This window comes from Monodelphis domestica, chromosome 5, assembly GCF_027887165.1.
Source record: "Monodelphis domestica isolate mMonDom1 chromosome 5, mMonDom1.pri, whole genome shotgun sequence".
Classification (NCBI taxonomy): Eukaryota; Metazoa; Chordata; class Mammalia; order Didelphimorphia; family Didelphidae; genus Monodelphis; species Monodelphis domestica.
The window spans coordinates 84,297,963-84,319,107 of record NC_077231.1 but is presented as its reverse complement, the minus strand read 5'-3'; the positions used below and the strand labels follow the sequence as shown (position 1 = coordinate 84,319,107).

General features: G+C 35.9%; 1 protein-coding gene across 4 annotated transcripts in view; it reads left to right on the top strand.

Annotated features, from left to right (window-relative positions):
• Positions 1-21,145, top strand: part of ANKS1B (ankyrin repeat and sterile alpha motif domain containing 1B) — a 1,427,494-nt gene that overhangs the window by 298,852 nt on the left and 1,107,497 nt on the right. For 3 of the 4 annotated variants that reach the window (XM_056798687.1, XM_056798684.1, XM_056798686.1), the window contains one exon: positions 14,713-14,856. The exons of the other annotated variant lie outside the window; for it this stretch is intronic. In XM_056798687.1, coding sequence (XP_056654665.1) covers positions 14,713-14,856 — 144 coding nt within the window. The remainder of the gene's footprint in view (positions 1-14,712; positions 14,857-21,145) is intronic. 4 annotated transcript variants of the gene reach the window in all.

Here is a 21,145-nt window from a genome sequence, read left to right as displayed (position 1 = left end):
CCCCACAAAGTTTGTTTCCATTATAATAATTTCTCATCTCCTTCAATAGCATGTAAACTCCCGTTAGATGACTGCTTCATTTTTGCTTTTGTCTTTCTAGCAGCTACTCCCTCTAGTGTCTCCTGAACACTGAGTACGTGCTTCCATCATCATTCAATTATTCATTTTTTCGATAATTTTATTTAATTAGTCAATTTATAACATTTCCCCTTGGTTACAAGAATCATATTCTTTCCCTCCCCACCCCTGACCGCTTCCTGTAGCTGACACACAATTCCACTGGGTTTTATATGTGTCCTTGATCAAAACCTGTTTCCATGTTGTTGATGTTTGCACTAGCGTGATCATTTAGTCTATATCCCCAACCATATCTCCTTGACCCATGTGATCAAGCAGTTGTTTTTCTTCTGTGTTTCTACTCCCACAGTTCTTCCTCTGGATGTGGATAGTGTTCTTTCTCATAAGTCCCTCAGAATTGTCCTGGGTTCTGTTCTCTACTAGCATTGCTGCTAGTAGAGAAATCCATTACATTCAATGGTAGCACAGTATCAGTCTCTGTGTACAAAGTTTTTCTGGTTCTGCTCCTTTCATTCTGCATCACTTCCTGGAGGTTGTTCCAGTCTCCATGGAATTCCTCCACTTTATTATTCCTTTTAGCACAATAGTATTCCATCACCAACATATACCACAATTTGTTCAGCCATTCCCCAATTGAAGGGCATCCCCTCATTTTCCAATTTTTTGCCACCACAAAGAGTGCAGCTATGAATATTCTTGCACATGTCTTTTTCCTTGTTATCTCTTTGGGGTACAAATCCAGCAGTGCTATGGCTGGATCAGAGGGCAGACAGTCCTTTGGGCATAGTTCCAAATTGTCCTCCAGAATAGTTGGATCAATTAACAACTACACCAGCAATTCATTATTGTCCTGACTTTGCCATATCCCCTCCAACATTCATTACTTTCCTTTACTGTCATGTTAGCCAATCTGCTAGGTATGAGGTGGTACCTTAGAGTTGTTTTGATTTGCATTTTTCTGATTAAAAGAGATTTAGAACACTTTTTCATGTATTTATTTATAGTTTTGATTTCTTTATCCGAAAATTGCCTTTTCATTTCCCTTGCCCACTTATCAATTGGGGAATGGCTTAATTTTTTGTACAATTGATTTAGCTCTATGTAAATCTGAGTAATTAGATCTTTCCCAGAGGATTTTGTTATGTAGATTTTTCCCCAATTTGTTACTTCCCTTCTAATTTTGGTTACTTTGGCTTTGTTTGTACAAAAACTTTTAAATTTAATATAATCAATATTTATTTTGCATTTTGTAATTTTTTCTAACTCTTGTTTGGTCTTAAAATCTTTTCTTTCCCAAAGATCTGACAAGTATACTATTCTGTGTTCACCTAATTTACTTATATTTTCCTTCTTTATATTAAAGTTATTCACCCATTCTGAGTTGGGTGTGAGATGTTGATCCAAACCAAATCTCTCCCATACTGCCTTCCAGTTTTCCCAGCAGTTTTTATCAAATTGTGGATTTTTGCCCCCAAAGCTGGGATCTTTGGTTTATCATAGACTGTCTTGCTTTTTTTTTTTTAATTTACCCTAGTCTATTCCACTGATCCTCCAATTGTTTTGATGACCACTGCTTTATAGTATAGTTTGAGATCTGGGGCTACAAGTCCTCCTTCCTTTGCATTTTTTTCATGATTTCCCTGGATATCCTTGATCTTTTGTTCTTCCAAATGAACTTTGTTATGGGTTTTTTTTTCTGATTCAGTAAAAAAGTTTTTTGGTAGTTCCATGAGTATGGCACTAAATAAGTAAATACATCCGGGTAGGATTGTCATTTTTATTATGTTAGCTCATCCTACACATGAACAATTAATGGTTTTCCAATTATTTAGATCTAGTTTTAATTGTGTGGAAAGTGTTTTGTAGTTGTGTTCATATAGTTCCTGTGTTTGACTTGGCAGATAGATTCCCAAGTATTTTATATTTTCTAGGGTGATATTAAATGGAATTTCTTTTTCTAATTCTTGCTGCTGAGATATGTTGAGAATATACAGAAATACTGATGACTTATGTGGCTTTATTTTGTATCCTGCAACTTTGATAAAGTTGTTGATTATTTCCACTAGATTTTTAGTTGATTCTCTAGGATTTTTTAAGTAGACCATCATATCATCTGCAATGAATGATAGCTTAGTCTCCTCATTGCCTTTTTTAATACCTTTGATTTCTTTTTCTTATCTAATTGGTATTGTTAGTGTTTCTAGTACAATGTTAAATAATAGAGGAGATAATGGGAATCCTTGTTTCACTCCTAATCTTATTGGGAAAGTTTCTGGTTTATCCCCATTGCAAATGATGCTTGTTGATGGTTTTAAATATATACTCTTTATTATACTTAGAAAAGGCCCTTCTATTACTATACTTTCTAGTGTTTTCAATAGGAATGAGTGTTGTATTTGGTCAATTTTTTTTTCTGCATCTATTGAGATAATCATGTGGGTTTTGTTGGTTTGCTTGTTGATATGGTCAATTATGTGGATGGTTTTCCTAATATTGATCCATCCTTGTATTCCTGGTATAAATCCCACCTGATCATGATGAATAACGCCCATGATTAATTGCTGGAGTCTTTTTGGTAATATTCTATTTAAGATTTTTGCATCTATGTTCATTAAGGAGATTGGTCTGTTGTTTTCTTTCTCTGTTTTTGACCTGTCTGGCTTTGCAATCAGTAGCATATTTGTGTCATTAAAGGAATTTGGTAGGACTCCTTCTTTGCTTATTATGTCAAATATTCTGTATGGTATTTGGATTAGTTGTTCTTTGAATATTTGATAGAATTCAGTTGTGAATCCATTAGATTCTGGGGATTTTTTCATAGGGAGTTCTTTGATAGCTTGTTTAACTTCTTTTTCTGATATGGGATTATTTAAGTATTCTATTTCTTCTTTGTTAATATAGGCAATTTATATTTTTGTAAATATTCATCCATATCACCTAGATTTACATATTTATTGTCATATAATTGGGCAAAATAATTTTTAATGATTGCCTTATTTCCTCTGAGGTTTCCCTTTTCATCTTTGATACTGTCAATTTGATTTTCTTCTTTCGTTTTTTTAATTAGATTGACCAGTACTTTTTTGTTTTTATTAAAAATAACAGCTTTTAGTCTTATTTATTTATTCAGTAGTTTTTTTACTTTTGATTTTATTAATTTCTCCTTTAATTTTTAGGATCTCTAATTTAGTTTTCATCTGGGAACTTTTAATTTGTTCTCTTTCAAGTTTTTTTAAATTTACATGCCTAATTCATTGACCTCTGCCCTCCCTAATTTATTAAGATATGAACTCAAGGATATAAAATTCTCCATAAGTACTGCTTTGACTGCATTCCTTAGATTTTTAAAAGATATCTCATTGTTGTCATTTTCTTTAATGAAATTCTTAATTGTTTCCATGATTTGTTCTTTAACTGGTTTTGGAGAATCATATTTAATTTCCAATTAATTTTTGATTTAACTCTCCGTGTACCCTTACTAAATATTATTTTTATTGCATTATGATATTAAAAGGTTGTATTCATTATTTCTGCTCTTTTGCATTTGTTTATCATGTTCTATGCCCTAGTACATGGTCAATCTTTGTGAATGTACCATATGCTACTGAAAAGAAAGTACATTACCTTTTATCCCTATTTATTTTTCTACATGTGTCTACTAACTATAATTTTTCCAAGATTTTATTCACATCTCTTACCTCTTTCTCATTTATTTTTTTGGTTTGATTTATCTAGTTCTGACAGAGGAAGGTTCAGGTCTCCCACTAGTATAGTTTTATTATCTATTTCTTCCTCAACTCTACTAGTTTCTCCTTTAGAAGTCTGGATGCTATACCATTTGGTGCATACATGTTAAGTACTAATATTTCCTCATTGTCTATACTGCCTTTTATCAGGATGTAATTACCTTCCCTATCTCTTTTAATCAGGTCTATTTTTACTTTGTCATTGTCAGATAACATATTTGCCACTCCTGCCTTCTTTTTCTCATTTGAATCTCAATAGATTTTGCTTCAGCCTGTGACCCTCATTCTGTGTCTGTCTCCCTGCCTTATGTGTGTTTCTTATAGACAGCATATGGTAGATTTTTGGTTTCTAATCTATTCTGCTATTTGATTTTGTTTTATGGATGTATTCATCCCATTCACATTCAGAGTTATGATTGCCACATCTTTATTCCCCAACATTTTGATATCCTTTCCTAGTTCTGCCCTTTCTTCTTTTGCTATTTGCTTTTAAACTAGTATTTTGCTTAAATCAGTCTCTCTAATTCTCACCCTTATTTTACTTCCCTTTCCACCCCCTCCCTTTTTGTTCCCTTCTTTTTTTGGGTCTATTAAATTCCCTCCCCCTCTCTTTCCCTCCCTTTTTGTACTCCTTGTCCCAACCCCCTTAGTTTTTCCTTTTTCATTTTCCCTGTTGGATTAGATAGTATTTGATACCCCATGGGATCTAGATGGTCTTCCCTCTCAGAATTGATTACATTGAGAATAAGGTTTATGTATGAACTATTAGCACTCTCTACCTCTCCTTCTTATAATAGTATTTGTTTCCTCCTCCCATGTGCCTCTTTGTGTGAAATATATTGTCCTATTTATCTTATTCCTTTAAGTTTCTCTTGGTGCCATCTTCTATTCCCCTCCTCCCCCTTTTCTTTCTTTTTTTTACATATCATCTTAGACCACTTATTACCTCAATTTCTAACTATTAATGATTTTTCTAATTACCATAATAGTAAATATAATTTTGAGAGTTACAAATAACACTTTCCCCTATATTAATACAAGAAATTTGATTTTATTGAATCCTTTAAATAAGAAAATTTAATTAAAACAATTTTTTCTTTCCCCTCTCTTTGTTATTTACCTTTTCATGTGTCCCTTGATTTTTATGTTTAGATATCAAACTTTCTGCTTAGTTCTGGTCTTTTATTTTCAAATACTTGGAAATCTTATATTTTGTTGAATGTTCATACTTTCCCCTGGAAGTTGGTTTAAGACCCATTTCTCTTGCCTTTCTGCACATCATATTCCAAGACTGGCAGTCATTTAGTGTGGAAGCTGCCAGATCTTGTGTGATCATGATTGGTGCTCCTTGATATCTGAATTGATTCTTTCTGGCTTCTTGTAAAATTTTCTCCTTACCTTGGAAGCTCTTGAATTTGGCAATTACATTCCTGGAGGTTGTCTTTTGAGGATTTAGTATAGAGGATATTCTATGAACTCTTTCAATATCTATTTTTCCTACTTGTTCAAGAATATCAGGGCAATATGCTTGGATAATTTCTTGTAGTATTCTTGTAGTCTTGTAGTCTTGTAGACTACAAGAAAGTAGTAGTAATCTTGTAGTCAAAATCTTGTAGTCAAGATTTCTGTTTATTTCTGGGTTTTCAGGTAGACCAATGATTCTCAAATTATCTCTTCTAGACTGGTTTTCATGATCAGTTATCTTCTCCGTGAGATATTTCATGCTTCCTTCTATTTTGTCTTCTGACTTTGCTTTATTAATTCTTGCTGTTTTGAGAGATCATTGGCTTCTAATTGCCCAATTTGGTCTTTCAATACTGGTTTTCTATTATAATCTTTTAGATTTTCACTATAATCTTTTGATTTTCTTTTTCATTTGGTCTGTCTTACTTTTCATGGCTTCCAGCTGTTTAATTGTGTTCTCTAATTTATTTATCATTTCATTTGATTTCTATACTTCTCCAATTGGGAGTTCCTATCTTTTGGACTTTTTTGAATTTTCTTTTTGAATTTTTTCCAACTTTTCTTGCCAAAACTCCTCTATTCTTCTCAAAATGTCAGATTTAAATTCTTCAAGAGCTTGTGGCTAATTTCCTTTTTATAAGAAAGTTTGGATGCATTTAATTGTTTGTTGTCCTCTGCTGTTTCCTCTGTAGTCTGGATTTTTTCCTCTTTGAAATTTATTAAGAGTCAAGGCCTTCTTCTTGATTTTCTTGGTGGTTGGAAGTTTTATTTTTCTGGGCATTATTTGCCATTGTTAAACTGGTTTTTCCTCCCTTTCCAGTAAGTAGTCTGAGTGAGGAGTGTAAGCTTTTTCATTCCCTTATAGTGTGGAAATGCCCAAATCCCACATACCTTCAATGCTGAGCACTACTGTGGAGTCCCTTTGTTCATATGAATTGTTTTTTTTTGGCCTTTTGAGGTAGTTTATATCAGTAGGCAATGAGAAGGGTAGCTTTCTGTGTCTAAACTGCAATCTTGTTTACCCAGAAGATCATTCAGTTATTCTAAGTCATGTTGAACTCTTTGTTGTCCTCTGCTGTTTCCTCTTTAGTCTGGATTTTTTCCTCTTTGAAATTTATTAAGGGTCAAGGCCTTCTTCTTGATTTTTTTGGTGGTTGGAAGTTTAGGGTTTTTTGGCAGAGACATTGCAGCAATTTATCATTTTCTTTTCCAGCTAATTTTACACTAAGGCAAAAAGGCTAAGTGGACAGTAGGTGGTTACTAAATGCATATTGAAAATTAAATGGAACTATATTACCCAATATTATGTAAGCTCCTTGAAAGTAGAGGTAATTTAATTTTTGACAGATGACAGTGGATATTGATATAAACTTACAGTCAGAAAGACCCAACTTCAAATTCAGCCTCAGATACTTACTGGCTGTGGTACCTTGGAAATGTCATTTAATTTTACTCTGCTTAATGTTCTTCATCTATAAAATGCCATAATAATATTTAACTCCCAGGACTGTTGTGATGTTCAAATGAGATGACGAATGCACAGTTCTTTAAGAGCCTTAAAACACTAAATAAATGCTGTTGTTATTATAATTTATATTGCCTTGATATACCCAGTGTTTTTTTTTTAGTACACATTAGGGGCTTAATAAATATTTGATTGAACCGAAACTCCTTTAGCATAGGGACAGTTTGATATTTGTCTTCATATCCCCAATTCTTGGCACATAGAAAATTCTTCTTGATGGAATAAAACTTCATTTATGCAGTTCCTCCATCCAGGATGCACCAACTCTCCTATATCCTCATCCTCTGGGACTTTTGGTCATCAAAATACTACTCACTTGTTAAAGAACAAGGGTCACTATTCTTTGGTCAAAGAAAATCATGTCCTTTAATAAATGCATTATATATCTATCTATATAGATATATATCTATGTATATCTATATCTATCTATCTATCTCTATCTCTATCTATCTATCTATCTATCTATCTATCTATCTATCTATCTATCTATCTATAAAACCTTACCTTCTGTCTTAGAAACACTACTCTCAGTTCCAAGGCAGAAGAGCAATAAGGACTAGGCAGTTGGGGTTAAGTGACTTGCCTAGGGTCATACTGTCTGGCAGTGTCTGAGTGCATAAATGTATACTATTTGAAAATAAAGCTAATATTTTTTCCTTTTTAAAAATGCCCTGAATATACACATGTGTTATTGACCACATATAGTTCAATCAAACGGGGAATGGCCAACGATTTTGACTGTAGCATTACATATAATTTAGAAAGCTAAATTGGAAACTATGTAAAATCCAGTAATAGTGAATAGTTAAGTAAATTTGAATGCATACCTATAATGGCAGATCACAATACTATGAAGATGAGCAAGCACATGGAATACAGAGATGCAGAAGGATCTTATAGAATAATGTGGGGAGAGAGAAACAAAGGCAGGACCAGAAGAATTGTGGCTGTATGAAGGAACAGGATTGGGGAAAGGGGAATATTACTAAAAGCAGAATGAGCAATGAATTTTTTTGAGGGGGATTTCCTTGTTATCCTTCTAAACTTTAAATTTCCTTCTTTAAAGAAGCCCAGAGAAAAAGGAGTGTAAAGGAAATCATGAAGAGGGGCAAAGACTTCTGATAGGACTTTAGAGAGAGCTATTAAAAGGTATGAGGATACTTTGTGCTGTTAAATTGATTCCTCTGAGTGTAATTAGTAACTAAGCAAGTTTAGTTGTTTGTATTCATGTTCCATACTAGATTCTAATCACTCATTTAATTGATAAAAAAAGTGCCCCGTGCTCAGTTAGGCTTGGTGCGAGGGATGTTCCCAGTTTTTTAATATGTTTTAAAACACATTTTAAGCATATATATATATATATATATATGCTTATTTACATATATATTTACATGTTTAATATAGGATATTATGATGGCATTTCATAGATGAAAAAAGTGAAGTAGAGTAACATTAAGTGATATTCCCAAGGTCACACAGTCAGTAAATATCTGAGTCTAGATTTGAACTCAGAGCTTTCTGATTCCAAGTCCATAGCTATATCTACTATGTGACCTGGCAAAAATGAAACTACCCCTGATCTTAAGGAGCTTGCACAAGATTGGTCAATATAGTTCAATTTGGTTTTATAAAATGGTGGTTGGTAAAGACCTACTGTGTGCCGAACAATCTTTACATGAGGTAGGATTTGGAAAGAGCCTGAATGCTTCTTGTAAAATGTGAGATTAGTCTTTCCCCTACCTTTTAGGCAATCCTGAAGATTCAGGCAAGAGGCTTGGTTGCTATAACAACCAATTAGTTAATCATTTTCAAAATCACCTTGAAAATATACAGAGACCATGATTTGCTCTGATTTTAGAATATCATGGACTCATAGATTTGGAGTTGCAAGGGAACTTGGTCATCTGTTTTTCCCACATCCCTTATTTTATAGATGATAATGTCAAGTTCCTTGGGTGAGGCTCCTAGGTGCATTGACTTAGAGCTGGAAGGGAATTTAGACATCATTTTTGTGTGCTTTCTTCATTGTAAAGGGGCTTTCTCTAGAGCACTGGTTCTCAACCTTTCTAATGCCGTGACCCCGCAATACAGTTCCTCATGTTGCGGTGACCCCAAACCAAAAAATTATTTTGGTGGCTACTTCAAAACTGTAATTTTGCTACAGTTATGATTCGGAATGTAAATACCTGATATGCATTATGTCTCTCATTGCTACAAATTGAGAGGTTGAGAACCGCTGCTCTAGGGTCATAGTTTTTGATCTGGATGGGATTTTAATTGCCATCTAGTTCAATGTGGAAACTGAGGACCAGAGCAGTTAAGTGACTTGGTTCAGAGAAATAGAGCTTAAATGGACCTTACAGGCCATTTAGTCCATCCCTCCTGATCAGAAACTGCATTATAGAGAAATGGCATCACTGACCCAAGGTCACACAGGTAGGAAGCAGAACTGGGGTTGGAGCTCAGGTTCTCTGCCTTCAGATCTAGTCCTGTTTGTTAGCTTTGTACATTTGTTAGCTCCTCAGAGAAAGAGATGAGTGAGCCAATCACTGCTAAAAGTAATATGATTTGATTTATTGATTTGGGAAGCTTCAGAGGTAAAAGGCAAAAGCTTACTAGAGACACCAAGGGGGCCGGGAATTAGGGACAAATCTTCGTCGACAGGAATTCATTAAGTCCTTATTCTGTGCCAGATACTGTTAGAGACTGAGAGAGGAAAAAGCAGTCCCTGACATCAGAGATCACAGTCTAATGGGAGATAAAACTTCATACAAAGTATGTTTTATATAGGATAATTTGGGGATAAGAAAGATGCTAGCTTTAAGGGGGCTTGGGAAAGCTTCTTGCAGAAGATGGGAACTTGAACAAGAAGAGAAAACACTAGAATATCCCATGCTTTTTACTAGGATCAAAGATGATGCCTCTTAGCTAGAGAAGCTCATTATCTTCCTCCTTACACCACAACTGGGAGGGGGGGTAATATCTTCAATCTCAGTCAGCTCTCTACACCCCCTCTGTGGTGGCCATAACACCTCTGAATGATAGGACTGACATTCATCCTACAAGAGCATTTGGGTTAAGTATTGGGGACCCAAAGGAAAAAAGAATCATGGTCCTTGCCTTCGGGATGCAGGATAGACTTCTTGCATAGTTGGCATTTGAGTTGATTTTTTAAAGAGACTGTGGATACTAGCATATAGGGGTAAGGAGGGAGGGCATCCAGATATTGAAGACAGCCAATGTGAAGGCAACAAGTGGGAGAGGAAGTGTCTTGTGTGAAGAATAGTGAGAAGATTCATGGCTAGATGATAGGTTACAGGGATCAGGATATGAAGATCTTTAAAAACCAAGTGGGGCTGTCAGTCAGGAGGGCATGGGCATGAGGAGATTCAGTCCATGGCAAGCAGATGGGAGTCCATGATGAGCTTTTCAGACTACGCTTCTTCTAGGTAGCTAAGACAGTGAGCATCAGAGATGCTTGTTATGGTCTGGAGTCATGACAACTTCAAGACCAGAGCATGGTAGGGATTCTAGAAGCAGAGAATGGAGCCTGCTCACCTAGTTCACCATGGAGCTGAGGGCAGGGAGACTTCAGTTATATTTGGAAATTGAGTGGGAGAGAGAGGAAGGAACAAATATTTATTAAGTACTGTATGATTAAAATTAATATCCAATAACTTCAAGTATTATATTTTATAAAGTTTATTAATAATCACTTGAAATAGAAGAAATAAAAGAACAAAATTAGAAAGCCTGAGTAAAAAACATATTGGTAAAATTCTCTTGCCTGACTCTCACCCCAGCCTCCACAGCCATGTTCCAGGGAAAAAGAGAGTGAAGGCAGAGCTACACAAAAGTTATATCTTCCCTTTGTTAGTATGTAAAGTAGATACATAAAGGGGATGCTGGGAAAGAGAGTCCCTAGGGAGCAAAATTCTATCCACACAGTACCTACTATGTGTCAGGCATTTTGCTAAGTGCTTTTCAAATATTACCTAACTTGATCCTTACAACAGTCCTTCAAGGATTCTTCAAGAAGTCCTTCTTCTTATGCCCATTTTATAGTTTAGGAAACTGAAGCAGATAGATTAATTGACTTGGTCAGGTCACATAGCTAGGAAGTGTCCAAGGTAGGATTGGAATGTATGCTGGCTCCCATAGTTTTCTAACAGGTTACCTAGTTGACCTAATATCTATGAAGAATTTTTAAGTGCCTAGAACATGTTAACTAAGAGATATAGTCCTGTACTGTAAATTCCTGAGTTCCGATCTTTCCCAGACATGTCTTCTCCAGGTGACTCAGTGTAAATTACTTTCTCTTTCTAAGATCCCCGCCAGCTCTAGATCTAGGGTCCAAAGAATATCATTAAGATCTGAGATCCTTAGGAACAGCTGGGTGGCTCAGTGGATTGAGATCCAGGCCTAGAGATGGGAGGTCCTGGGTTCAAATTTGACCTCAGACACTTCCCAGCTGTGTGACCCTGGGTAAGTCACTTGACCCCCATTGCCTAGCCCTTACCACTCTTCTGCCTTGGAACCAATACACAGTATTGACTCCAGGTCAGAAGGTAAGGGTTTAAAAAAAAAAGATCTGAGTTCCTAAGCTGATCTTTTTATACCTGGGATTCCCAGATTCCAAGGATGGGGGCATGATGAACTTGGATAGTAAAAAACCCAACCAAACAAAAAAAAATGTAGATTTTACTAACCTCTGATGGAAGTTTAGCATTTCCTTCTATTCTGAATCTAGAGAACCAACCCTGGTGGTTTTAGTAGCACTTGTGACTATCACCAATAGAAAGCACAGATATTTTTGTCACATGATAGTTGTTGCAGATATCTTGAAATTTCTCTTATACTCATCATCCTACTTCAAGTTACTGTGGTTATTACATCTTTTGCTGAATGTGTGCTTCCAACCTTTAGCTCTACGAGCTGTATTTCATTTTATTTGAATCCTGGGGTTTTTTTAAATTTTATTCATTCAAAAACATTATTCTGAAAAGTATCCATTGGCTTTACCAGACTGGCAAAGGAATCCATGACCCAATCAAGTTAAGTAGCTCTTAACTCATTACTGATCTTAAGGGGACTAGGTGAGGAAACCACTTAAAATGAGGTTTATCTGAGCTGTTTTTGGTTATCTGTTCAAAGATACCCAATTGGTTATCTTTAGTTTGTTAATAGCCATTGAGTTAATCTTAAGGCATCATATCAGGGTTCATTTTTAGAATGTCTTCAGGGCTTATTCCTTCTGGCTAAATCTCATTAGTAGGATGATGACAGAATTAAAATGATAATTCTGAAGTTGAGATAGAAATGATTGACACTCTGGCACATCAGTGGGCTTCTCTAGAGAGCCTCTCCTATTTCTTAGATGACAGAGCTGCTAGATTAGGAGCTGTCATTGCATCCTTTAATTTATTCCATGAATATTGAATTGAGCACTTTCAACATTTCAGGTCCCATTAGGGTTGTAATGGAGATAATAAAGTTAGGGTCCCTGCCTTGTAGGAGCTTACCATCCAACAGGGAGACATGGCAAGGATATAACAGACTTGCTTCTGTAAAGAATTTTATTTTCTCAGTGTAGCTAATCCCCCAATGATGGAAATCAAAACCTTTCTACTCTTCTTACTCTGTGTAGTTTTGGTACAGGCTTTCCATAAATCCTTTAGAGAGATCTACTGGTAGGTGAGACATCTTTTCTTCTTTCAATGTCTCTAAGGTAGCAGTTTATTTTGGAGATTGTTCATCTATCGTTTCTCCCTTCTTACTTGGACCATTGCAGTAGCCCCATAATAACTCTCCCTGTCTCTGGTCTCTTCATATTTTATACAATTGCCAGTTGCTCCCAAGGACTCTAGGTTAAGATGTAATCACTCTGTACAGCTTCAGATATTTACCAGTTGTGTGACCCAGAGCAAGTCCCTTATCATCTATGTGCCTTGGTTTCCTCATCTGTAAAAAAGACCTGCTGGAGAAGGAAATGGTAAACCATCCTAATATCTTTGCCAAGAAAACTCTAGGGATGGCAGTGGCTCGTGGGGTCAAAAAGAGGGGGCAAGACTGAACAATATCAATACCACCACCACCAATAGCAAACGGAGGACAATAATATCTATCTCACAGGATTATTGTGAAGATGAAATGAGAAAACCCATATAAAGTGCTTTATGAGCCTCAAAGTGCCTTGTAAATGCAGATTATAAGGATGATGATAATGTTGATGATGAATGCAAAGCCTTTAGGTTCTGGCCTCAAACTACCCCTCCAGTCTTATTATGCATTGTTCCCTTTCACAAGTTGTCCAGCTCAGCCAAACTGGCATTCTAGTACCTCACATATGGTGCCCTGTTTCTCATCTCTGTACCCTTTACTATTCCTCACTCCTGGAATGCTCTCCCTCCCTTAGACTTCTTATTCCAGACTGAGCTCAAATTTACAATGGCAGCAGCAGTAAATGATAGTATCTTTTTCTCCACAGTTATTCTAGTATTAGATTCCATTGCTTTTATTTACTTTGGGGGGTAATTTGATAGGTGCCTCCATTGTTTCTTACAGCACATAATATGCCCTAACCTTCTTGTTCCACACATTTATTCCACTTTCTTTGCAGTTCTTTGCCACCAGAGAGGGACATTTAAGAGGGTTTTGGTACCTGCGATACTTTCTCTCTGTCTTTCCTTTCCTTTGGGTACTGATTGTTGGCTTTCTTTTGGCTTCTGGGATTTATAAGACTGGAGGAAAGGAACTCTGTGGGACTGTAACAGGTGCACAATAATAGTCTTCCTATTCCCAGTGGTTTATACCACAATTTCCGAGGTCATTATGCCTGATTATGATTTGTTTGTTTGCTTGTTCTCTTTCCTACTCAGTCTTGTTTCCTTCTTTAATGCATAAAGACAATGTGATGTAATAGTGACAACCCTGGAATTGGAAAAAAGAGGCTGAGTTCTAATTATTGTTAGCTATGAGGCCACGTTTATGACCCTTTACCTCTATTTTCTCATCCAGAAAAGGGGGCTAATCATGTTTACCCTTTATACAAATTGTGATTTGGACAATGTAAGGAAATTGATCATAAAAGATGCCCTCAAGGAGCAAACAACAGTAGGAAGACTTCTTTGGTTTTAGCTTTAAAGAACATGGGTTTAAACAATGCTTTAGATATTTAATAGTTGTGTACCCCCAGACAAGTCACTTAGTCAAAATCAACTTTATAATAGCACTTATCTTAAATAGTTAAATTAAGGATTAAATGGGGTACTATATGTAAAGTGCTTTGAGAACTTTAGAGCGCCAGATAAATGTTAGATCTTGTTATTATTATATAGACTCAGAGGACATGGGTTCAGATCTTAACTCTGACATTTACTGTCTGTGTGACCTTAGGCAAGTTACTTTATCTCTTTGTTTCCTTGGTTTCTTATCTATATAATGAGATTAGACCTCTAAAGATCCCTTCTAGCTCTAAATCTGTGATCATAATTCACTGTCATATCATTCCTCTAGGCCTCAGTTTACTCATCCATAAAAAGGGGGTTTGGACTAGGTGGCCTCTAAGGGTTTTTTATGGGGAGGGTGCTCTAAATCAGTGTACCCCATGATATACTACTTGTAGGTTTGGGGAGGAAAAAGGATGATCATATAATGAGAGCGAGGGTTGATGACATACGTTTAGTTTGGGTGTTGAAGCAGCCCCCACAAAATGTTACAAAGGCCCTGAGGAAAGTCTCCAGTGCATTACAAGTGTGAGTCATTATGATAAGCAGGGCTAAGATGGATTTCATTTACTAATAGAGAAGTAAGTTAATTGAAGCAATTTAATTGAAATTAAGATATCAACTTAGCATTGCTACATTGTCATACATTGACATAATGTGAATTTAATTGCAGAGGCCTTCATCCACAATAAATCTGTCTCCAGGGGAGTTGGAAGAAGATGATGATGATCCAAACACTTGTGGTCCTTCAGGGCTGTGGGAGGCATTAACTCCCTGTAACGGGTGCCGCAACCTGGGGTTCCCCATGCTGATGCAGGTACTTCTTTTGTTTGGTTTTAAGGAAGTCATGTCAAGGATGAGGGGAAAAAAAAGGAAATTTGGTGTCCTGTATATGTTCTAGAAAATTTTGCTCTTAATTTCCATAATCCATTCCCATTGGCCATTTCTATTGGGTTGGTAAGATGGGCACTTGTCCAAATTGGTGTTTGTGGTAGTCACGGAGAGGTTGGGGGTGGAGATGTGTCTTAGAGGAGGGTCCTTACCATTTGCTATTTTCATAATTTTGGGTTCTTTCTTTGAGAGTTAGTTTAAAGTGTGATGTTTAGTGTAATGCGACATCATTTTATTGAAGGAATAAAATTGATCTAAAAGAGGGAGTTTGCCCAGGAAAAAGGAAGCTTCTTGAGGGTAAGGACCATATCACTCTTGTGTATATATATCTATAGATATATCTAGATAGATATAGATATAGATATAGATACATAGATATATATATTTAGATAGATAGATAGATATAGATACATAGATATATATATATTTAGATAGATATATAGATATATATATATATATATATATCCTCAGAACTTAGCACATTCAAGTAGGTATGTAGCTTTCCATCTGCACTGTAGCTGAACTCTCGTTCTTATGTTGTCTCCAGGGCATAACTCCTTTTCCTGTTGTATATCCCCAACACATAATACAGTACTTGCTACTTAACAAATGAATTTTCATTCCTTCCTTCATTATTTCATTCATTCACAAACATTTGATGATTAATAACATCATAAAAATGCAGGCCAGCTGAAAAATCATCTTAAATCTTGATCACAGATGCTGAAGGACAAGGATTCTTAACTGAAAAACTGTGAATCTTTACTGTGATAATTGAATTTTAATATGATTGATTTCTTTTGTAAACTTATGTATTTTATTTTATATATTAAAAACCAAGAGTCTTACAAAGGGCCCATAGATTTTGTCAGACTGTCAAAGGAGTGGATTATACCAAAAAAAAGTTAAAATCACTTAGTTTTTCCAAAGAAAATTCTGAATGAGATCCATTAGGAGAGATGCATATAAATGGCTATGGTGTACCTTGGACAATGATCCCTGGAAATGAAAGGTAGCTTAGGACATGGAGATAGCAGTGCCTCTACAGGCAAAAGACCTGAGTACTAATCCTGCCTCAGATGCTTATTAGCTAGGTGACCTTAGACAAGTCACTTAACTTTTCTGGGCCTCAGTTTCCTCATTTATAAGATGAAATGCATCAACTAAATTATCTTAGATGTGTCTTTCAGCTGTAGACCAACAATCTCTATGATACTGTCTCTATTACATTGTGAACTATAAGTTCTCCATTTTCCTTCAGCTCTCTCATTATGGAATTCCCTTCTCTCTCAATAGTTATCTGTCCTGTGCTCTCTATACTTTTCACTTCAGCTCACTTTTTATGTTTCTTTTATGCTTTTTCTTTTCTCTTCTTTTTCTTTTCCTCCCTTCCCTTGCCTTCCCTTGCCTTCCCTTGCCTTCCCTTGCCTTCCCTTCCTTTCTCTTAGTAGCAATGGACATATCCATAGACAGGTCTATCCATGTATGGACTGTTGGGGAAGGAAATGACCCCATTTAAATTTTGACTTCCAGGGTAAAGAGCCCTACCACTGTATCCTAGTTGAAACTTCTGGAGGAATTATCATAGGACACTAAAAAGAAAAGAACAGAAACCTAACCCAGGAGCACTTGTCTGGGATGCTGAGAGATGGAGTCTTGTGTCAGATAGGAGCCTGGGCCAGATCAATTAATCATTGAATCAACAAGTATTTATTAATCACCATCTGTGTCCCAGGCACTGGGGATATGAAGGGAAAATCGTCACAGTCATTCTTTCCTTCCCATCATTCTCTGATATTTCAAAATTCTGGGGCAAAGACACTCATCTGTAGAGGACCTAATGAGCTTGTCCCTAGACTGTTATTTACTAATTCTGTGGGTTTGGTTAGGCATGTTACCCCTCCCTGAGTTTTAGTTTGTTTCACCCCAAATTGAAGGAGCTGGTTTAGAAGATTCTGAAGGCCCCTTCCAACTCCAAAGCCCTCTGATTCTATCCTTAAAACATCCATTTGTTACCTTGTTCCTAAAATTGATTTGAGCCTTTTGCACTCTGGTTTCCTAGAAACAAGTTTTTTTGCTTTAATTATTAAAATGGACTCAAGGGACAGGCTGAGTAATGAGAATACTTTGAATTTGGTGACTGGGTATAAATCAAGACATTGTGTCAAGCTTACAGGGTGACAGAAGTATTGAATTTAGTGCAACAATTTAGTACATTCAGGGGATACAAACTTTACTTACCAATGATGACCTCAGAACATTTACAGAGTAATGAAGAAAGCAGAGTGACTGGATGTTGCGGACTTGTGGGGCAAGTTTGGACATAGAGTCAGCCAAGAAGAAGCTGTGAGACCCGTGGCATCATTTCACCTTGCTAAGCCTCCATTTCCTCTTCTGCTAAACTGAGATAATAATAACACGTACCTCTCTCAGGGTTATTGTGGAGAATCATATGATCTAATACAGGTAAAGCATTTTGTAAACCTCCATATGAGGGCAGTCAGGTGGCACAGTAGAGACAGTAACATACCTGGTCAGAAAATCCTGAATTCATATATGAAATCAGACACTAGCTGTGTGATCCTGAGCTAGTCACTTATCCCTATTTATTTCAGTTTCCTCATCTGTGAAATGTGCTAGAGAAGAAAATGGAAAACCATTCTAGATCTTTGCCAAGAAAATCCCAAATGATATGAGTGAGATTCAGAAATTACTGAATTAAATGATTAAAAACCTCAAAGTACTATATCATTACTACTGAATATTTTTTAACCATCTGTGAATTATCTTTAAAAAAATTTCTTTATTCAGTGTACATTAAATGCCTACTATGTGCCAGCTACTGTGCTAAGTGCTAAGGATTTAAAGAGACAAAAGACATTCCCTACCCTCAGTGACCTGATAATTTAATAAAGGAGACAATGTGAAAAGGAATATATCATTATATCATCAATAGAAGGAAGGTTTCCTATAGGAGGTAGAATTTTAGTTGATACTGAAAGGAAGCCAGGGAAGTAAGTAGTCAGAGCAGAGGAAGGAAAGCAATTCCATAAGTCAGCTATCGCATGAAGAAAATATTGGTAATGGATAGAATGTTGGAGTTAGGAAGCTCTGAACTGGAATCACATTACAGACAGATATTAACTGGGTGATTCTCTCCATGTCATTTAATTGCTTTGAGGCTCATATTCCTTATCTAATCCAACCACCTCTTCTGCATATTAGGAAACTAAACCCTAGAGAAGCCAGGAAAATTGTCTGTCCTACAAATCCAAGTATCCTAAGGTCTTTGACCTAGAGTAGAAAAGGAACTCAAAAGCTCTTATATCTAAGCTAACCTAATTTTGCTGACAAGTAAACAGTCACTCAGAGAGAATGAGTACGTTGTCCCAGGGTCATAGATCTAGTATTAATCACAGGATCAGTTTAATAAAGATTGTAGAAAGAAAACAACCTAATGCATTGTTGGTGAAGCTGTGAATTTGTGCAACTAATTTTCTGGAAAGGAATTTGAATTGATAATAAAAATGACCACCATTTTATACTCTTTGAGCCAGAAATTCCACTGCAAGTTATAGACTCTAAGAGAGATCAATGGTTAAAAAAAAAGAATCCCATCCATAACAAAGTATTCATAGCTATGCTTTTTGTGAGAGCAAAAACTGGAAACAAAGCAGATATCCATTGACTGGAAATTGTCAAACAAATCGTGGTTCTTGAGTGGAATGGAATATTATTGTGCATTAAGAACTTTTGAATATGATGAATACAGAGAAGCATGGGAAGATTAACATGAACTGATACAAAATGGATTACGCAGATAGAGGAAAGCAATATGTATAATTGCTACAGCAATGGAAAGAATAAATACTACAAAACAAATGAAAATAAATGTTTTCAAGTTAAAATTTTGAAAATTGAAATTTATAATGATAACTTTAAAATTATAATTGTAAAAGTTTCAAAATTGTCCCCAAAGAAGAGAGATGAGAAAACACGTCCCTTTGTTATTTTGTGTAAATTGGGAGATTGGGATTAATGAGTTTGGAACATTGCATATAGCATTTTTTGGATATATTGATTAATTTTGCTGATTTTATTTTCTTCTTACCTTTTTTACTTTAAAATAAATTCTTTATTACATGGGATGACTCTCTGGTAGAGGGAGAAGGAGAAATATTGGGAGAAATCTTAAAAGAATTGTGTAGAATAGGAAGGAATTTTAGAGATCATCTAACCAAATGATCTCAGTTGACACATTAAGATATATATAGTTACAAATCCATGGAGTTATTTATTCAGTTTCACATAAGTAATATCAGAGACAACATTTGAATCTGGGTCTTCTGACTCTAATATCAAAGATTTCCCTACTATGTCCCACAGCCTCTTAACTGGATTTAAACTCAGGGATCCCAATTCCAATTCTTATCCTGGCTCCTTTATTACTAACTGTGTAACCTTGGGCAAACTTCACCATTGCACTCATATCTGGCCACATCTAGAAGTAGGGGGGAAGTATTGAAAGAAGTATTTTCTCATATCTGTTCTCTTAGGTCTAGTTTGGTGATAATAATTTCCATTTTTTTAAAACCTTTACCTTCAACTTCAAATCAATACTGTATTGGTTCCAAGGCAGAAGAGAGGTAAGGGCTAGGCAGTGGGGTTTAAGTGACTTGCACAGGGTCACACAGCTGGGAAGTGTTTGAGATCAGATTTGAATGCAGGAATTTCCATCTTCAAGACCTAGCTCTTAATCTTTTGAGCCACCAAACTGCATCCAGTGGTTATAACTTCATAGCACTTATAATAATAATAGTTAACATTTAAATGGCTCTTACCATGTGATCTCACGATCCAGGGAGGTTAAGTACTATTATTTACTCCCATTTTACAGATGAGGAAGCTGAGGCAAAAAAACCGTCAGTAACTTGCCCAAGGTTACATGAGAGTAAGTATTTGAACTCAGATTTGAACTTAGGAAGATGAGTCTGATTCTAGTACCAGAACTCTGTGTATCATGGCACCACCTAGCCACCTTTGTTTAACTCTTTATCATGATACTTTCCAATTACATTGTTGTCATCACTATTTTTATTGTTTCTCTTGCTCTGTTTACTTCATTTACATCAATTTATGTAAGTGTTTGTATGCTTTTCTGTATTCATCATACTCAATGCTGTTTCTTTCTTTTTTTTTCACCTAAAAATTCTTACCTTCCATCTTAGGATCAATACTAAATATTGGTTCCAAGGTAGAAAAATGGGAATAGTTAGGCTATTGATGTTAAATGACTTGCCCACAGTCACATAGCTAAAAGCTCTCATTGTTTCTTGTAGCATTCTAAAATTCTATTACAGTCACTTACCCATAATTTTGTTAGAACTTCCTCAATTAATAGCCTTCTACTTAGTTTTTAGTTGTCACCCCTAAAATTGCTCCTATAAATACAAGTGGTCCCAAAAGTTTTAGTGCAGGTTTAAGCTTTTTCATTAAGACTTTTGGAATATTATCTTATATTTTGGCATTTATGAACCCTTCCTTTTTTCTCATTGCCCTCCTTAATGTGTATGCCTAGCTGAGTCAACCATAGGTCAAAAGATTCTGTTGTCGAGTCATGTCTGACTCTTGGTGACCCCATTTGGGGTTTTCTTGGCAAAGATACTGGAGTGGTTTACCATTCCTTCTCCAGCTCATTTGACAGATGAGGAAAGTGAAGCAAACACCGTTAAGGGAGTTGCCGAGGGTCCCACAGTTACTAAGTGTCTCAGGTCAGATTTCAAATTAGATATTCTTGACTCTAGGCTCAAGACTCTATCCATGGTGCCCCCTAGCTGCTGAAAAGATACCTTGATGCTAATCTTTGCCCACTAGTACTATCCCTCTTTTTGCATATATTAAAGCCTACTTTTAGAGTTTTGTTTGTTATTCACTTCTTTACTTTTACCATTAACCATCATTTCATGTCTTCTGATTCCTTTATTCTTCCCTTCTACTTATATAAATACCTCTCCCTCCTTCTAAATTCTTATGTGTCTTAACTTTATTTTATTGTACCTTTTAAAGAAGAAGATATCTTGGCTCCCCCCCCCCATTTAAAAATCTCTTCCCTTTCAATGAATTCTGAAATTTTATGGATGTCAGAATGAAAAGGAGAGCATTTATTGTTTACTCACATCCAAAGAAGGAAAATTTTTTTCAAGTGAGAGGAGGTT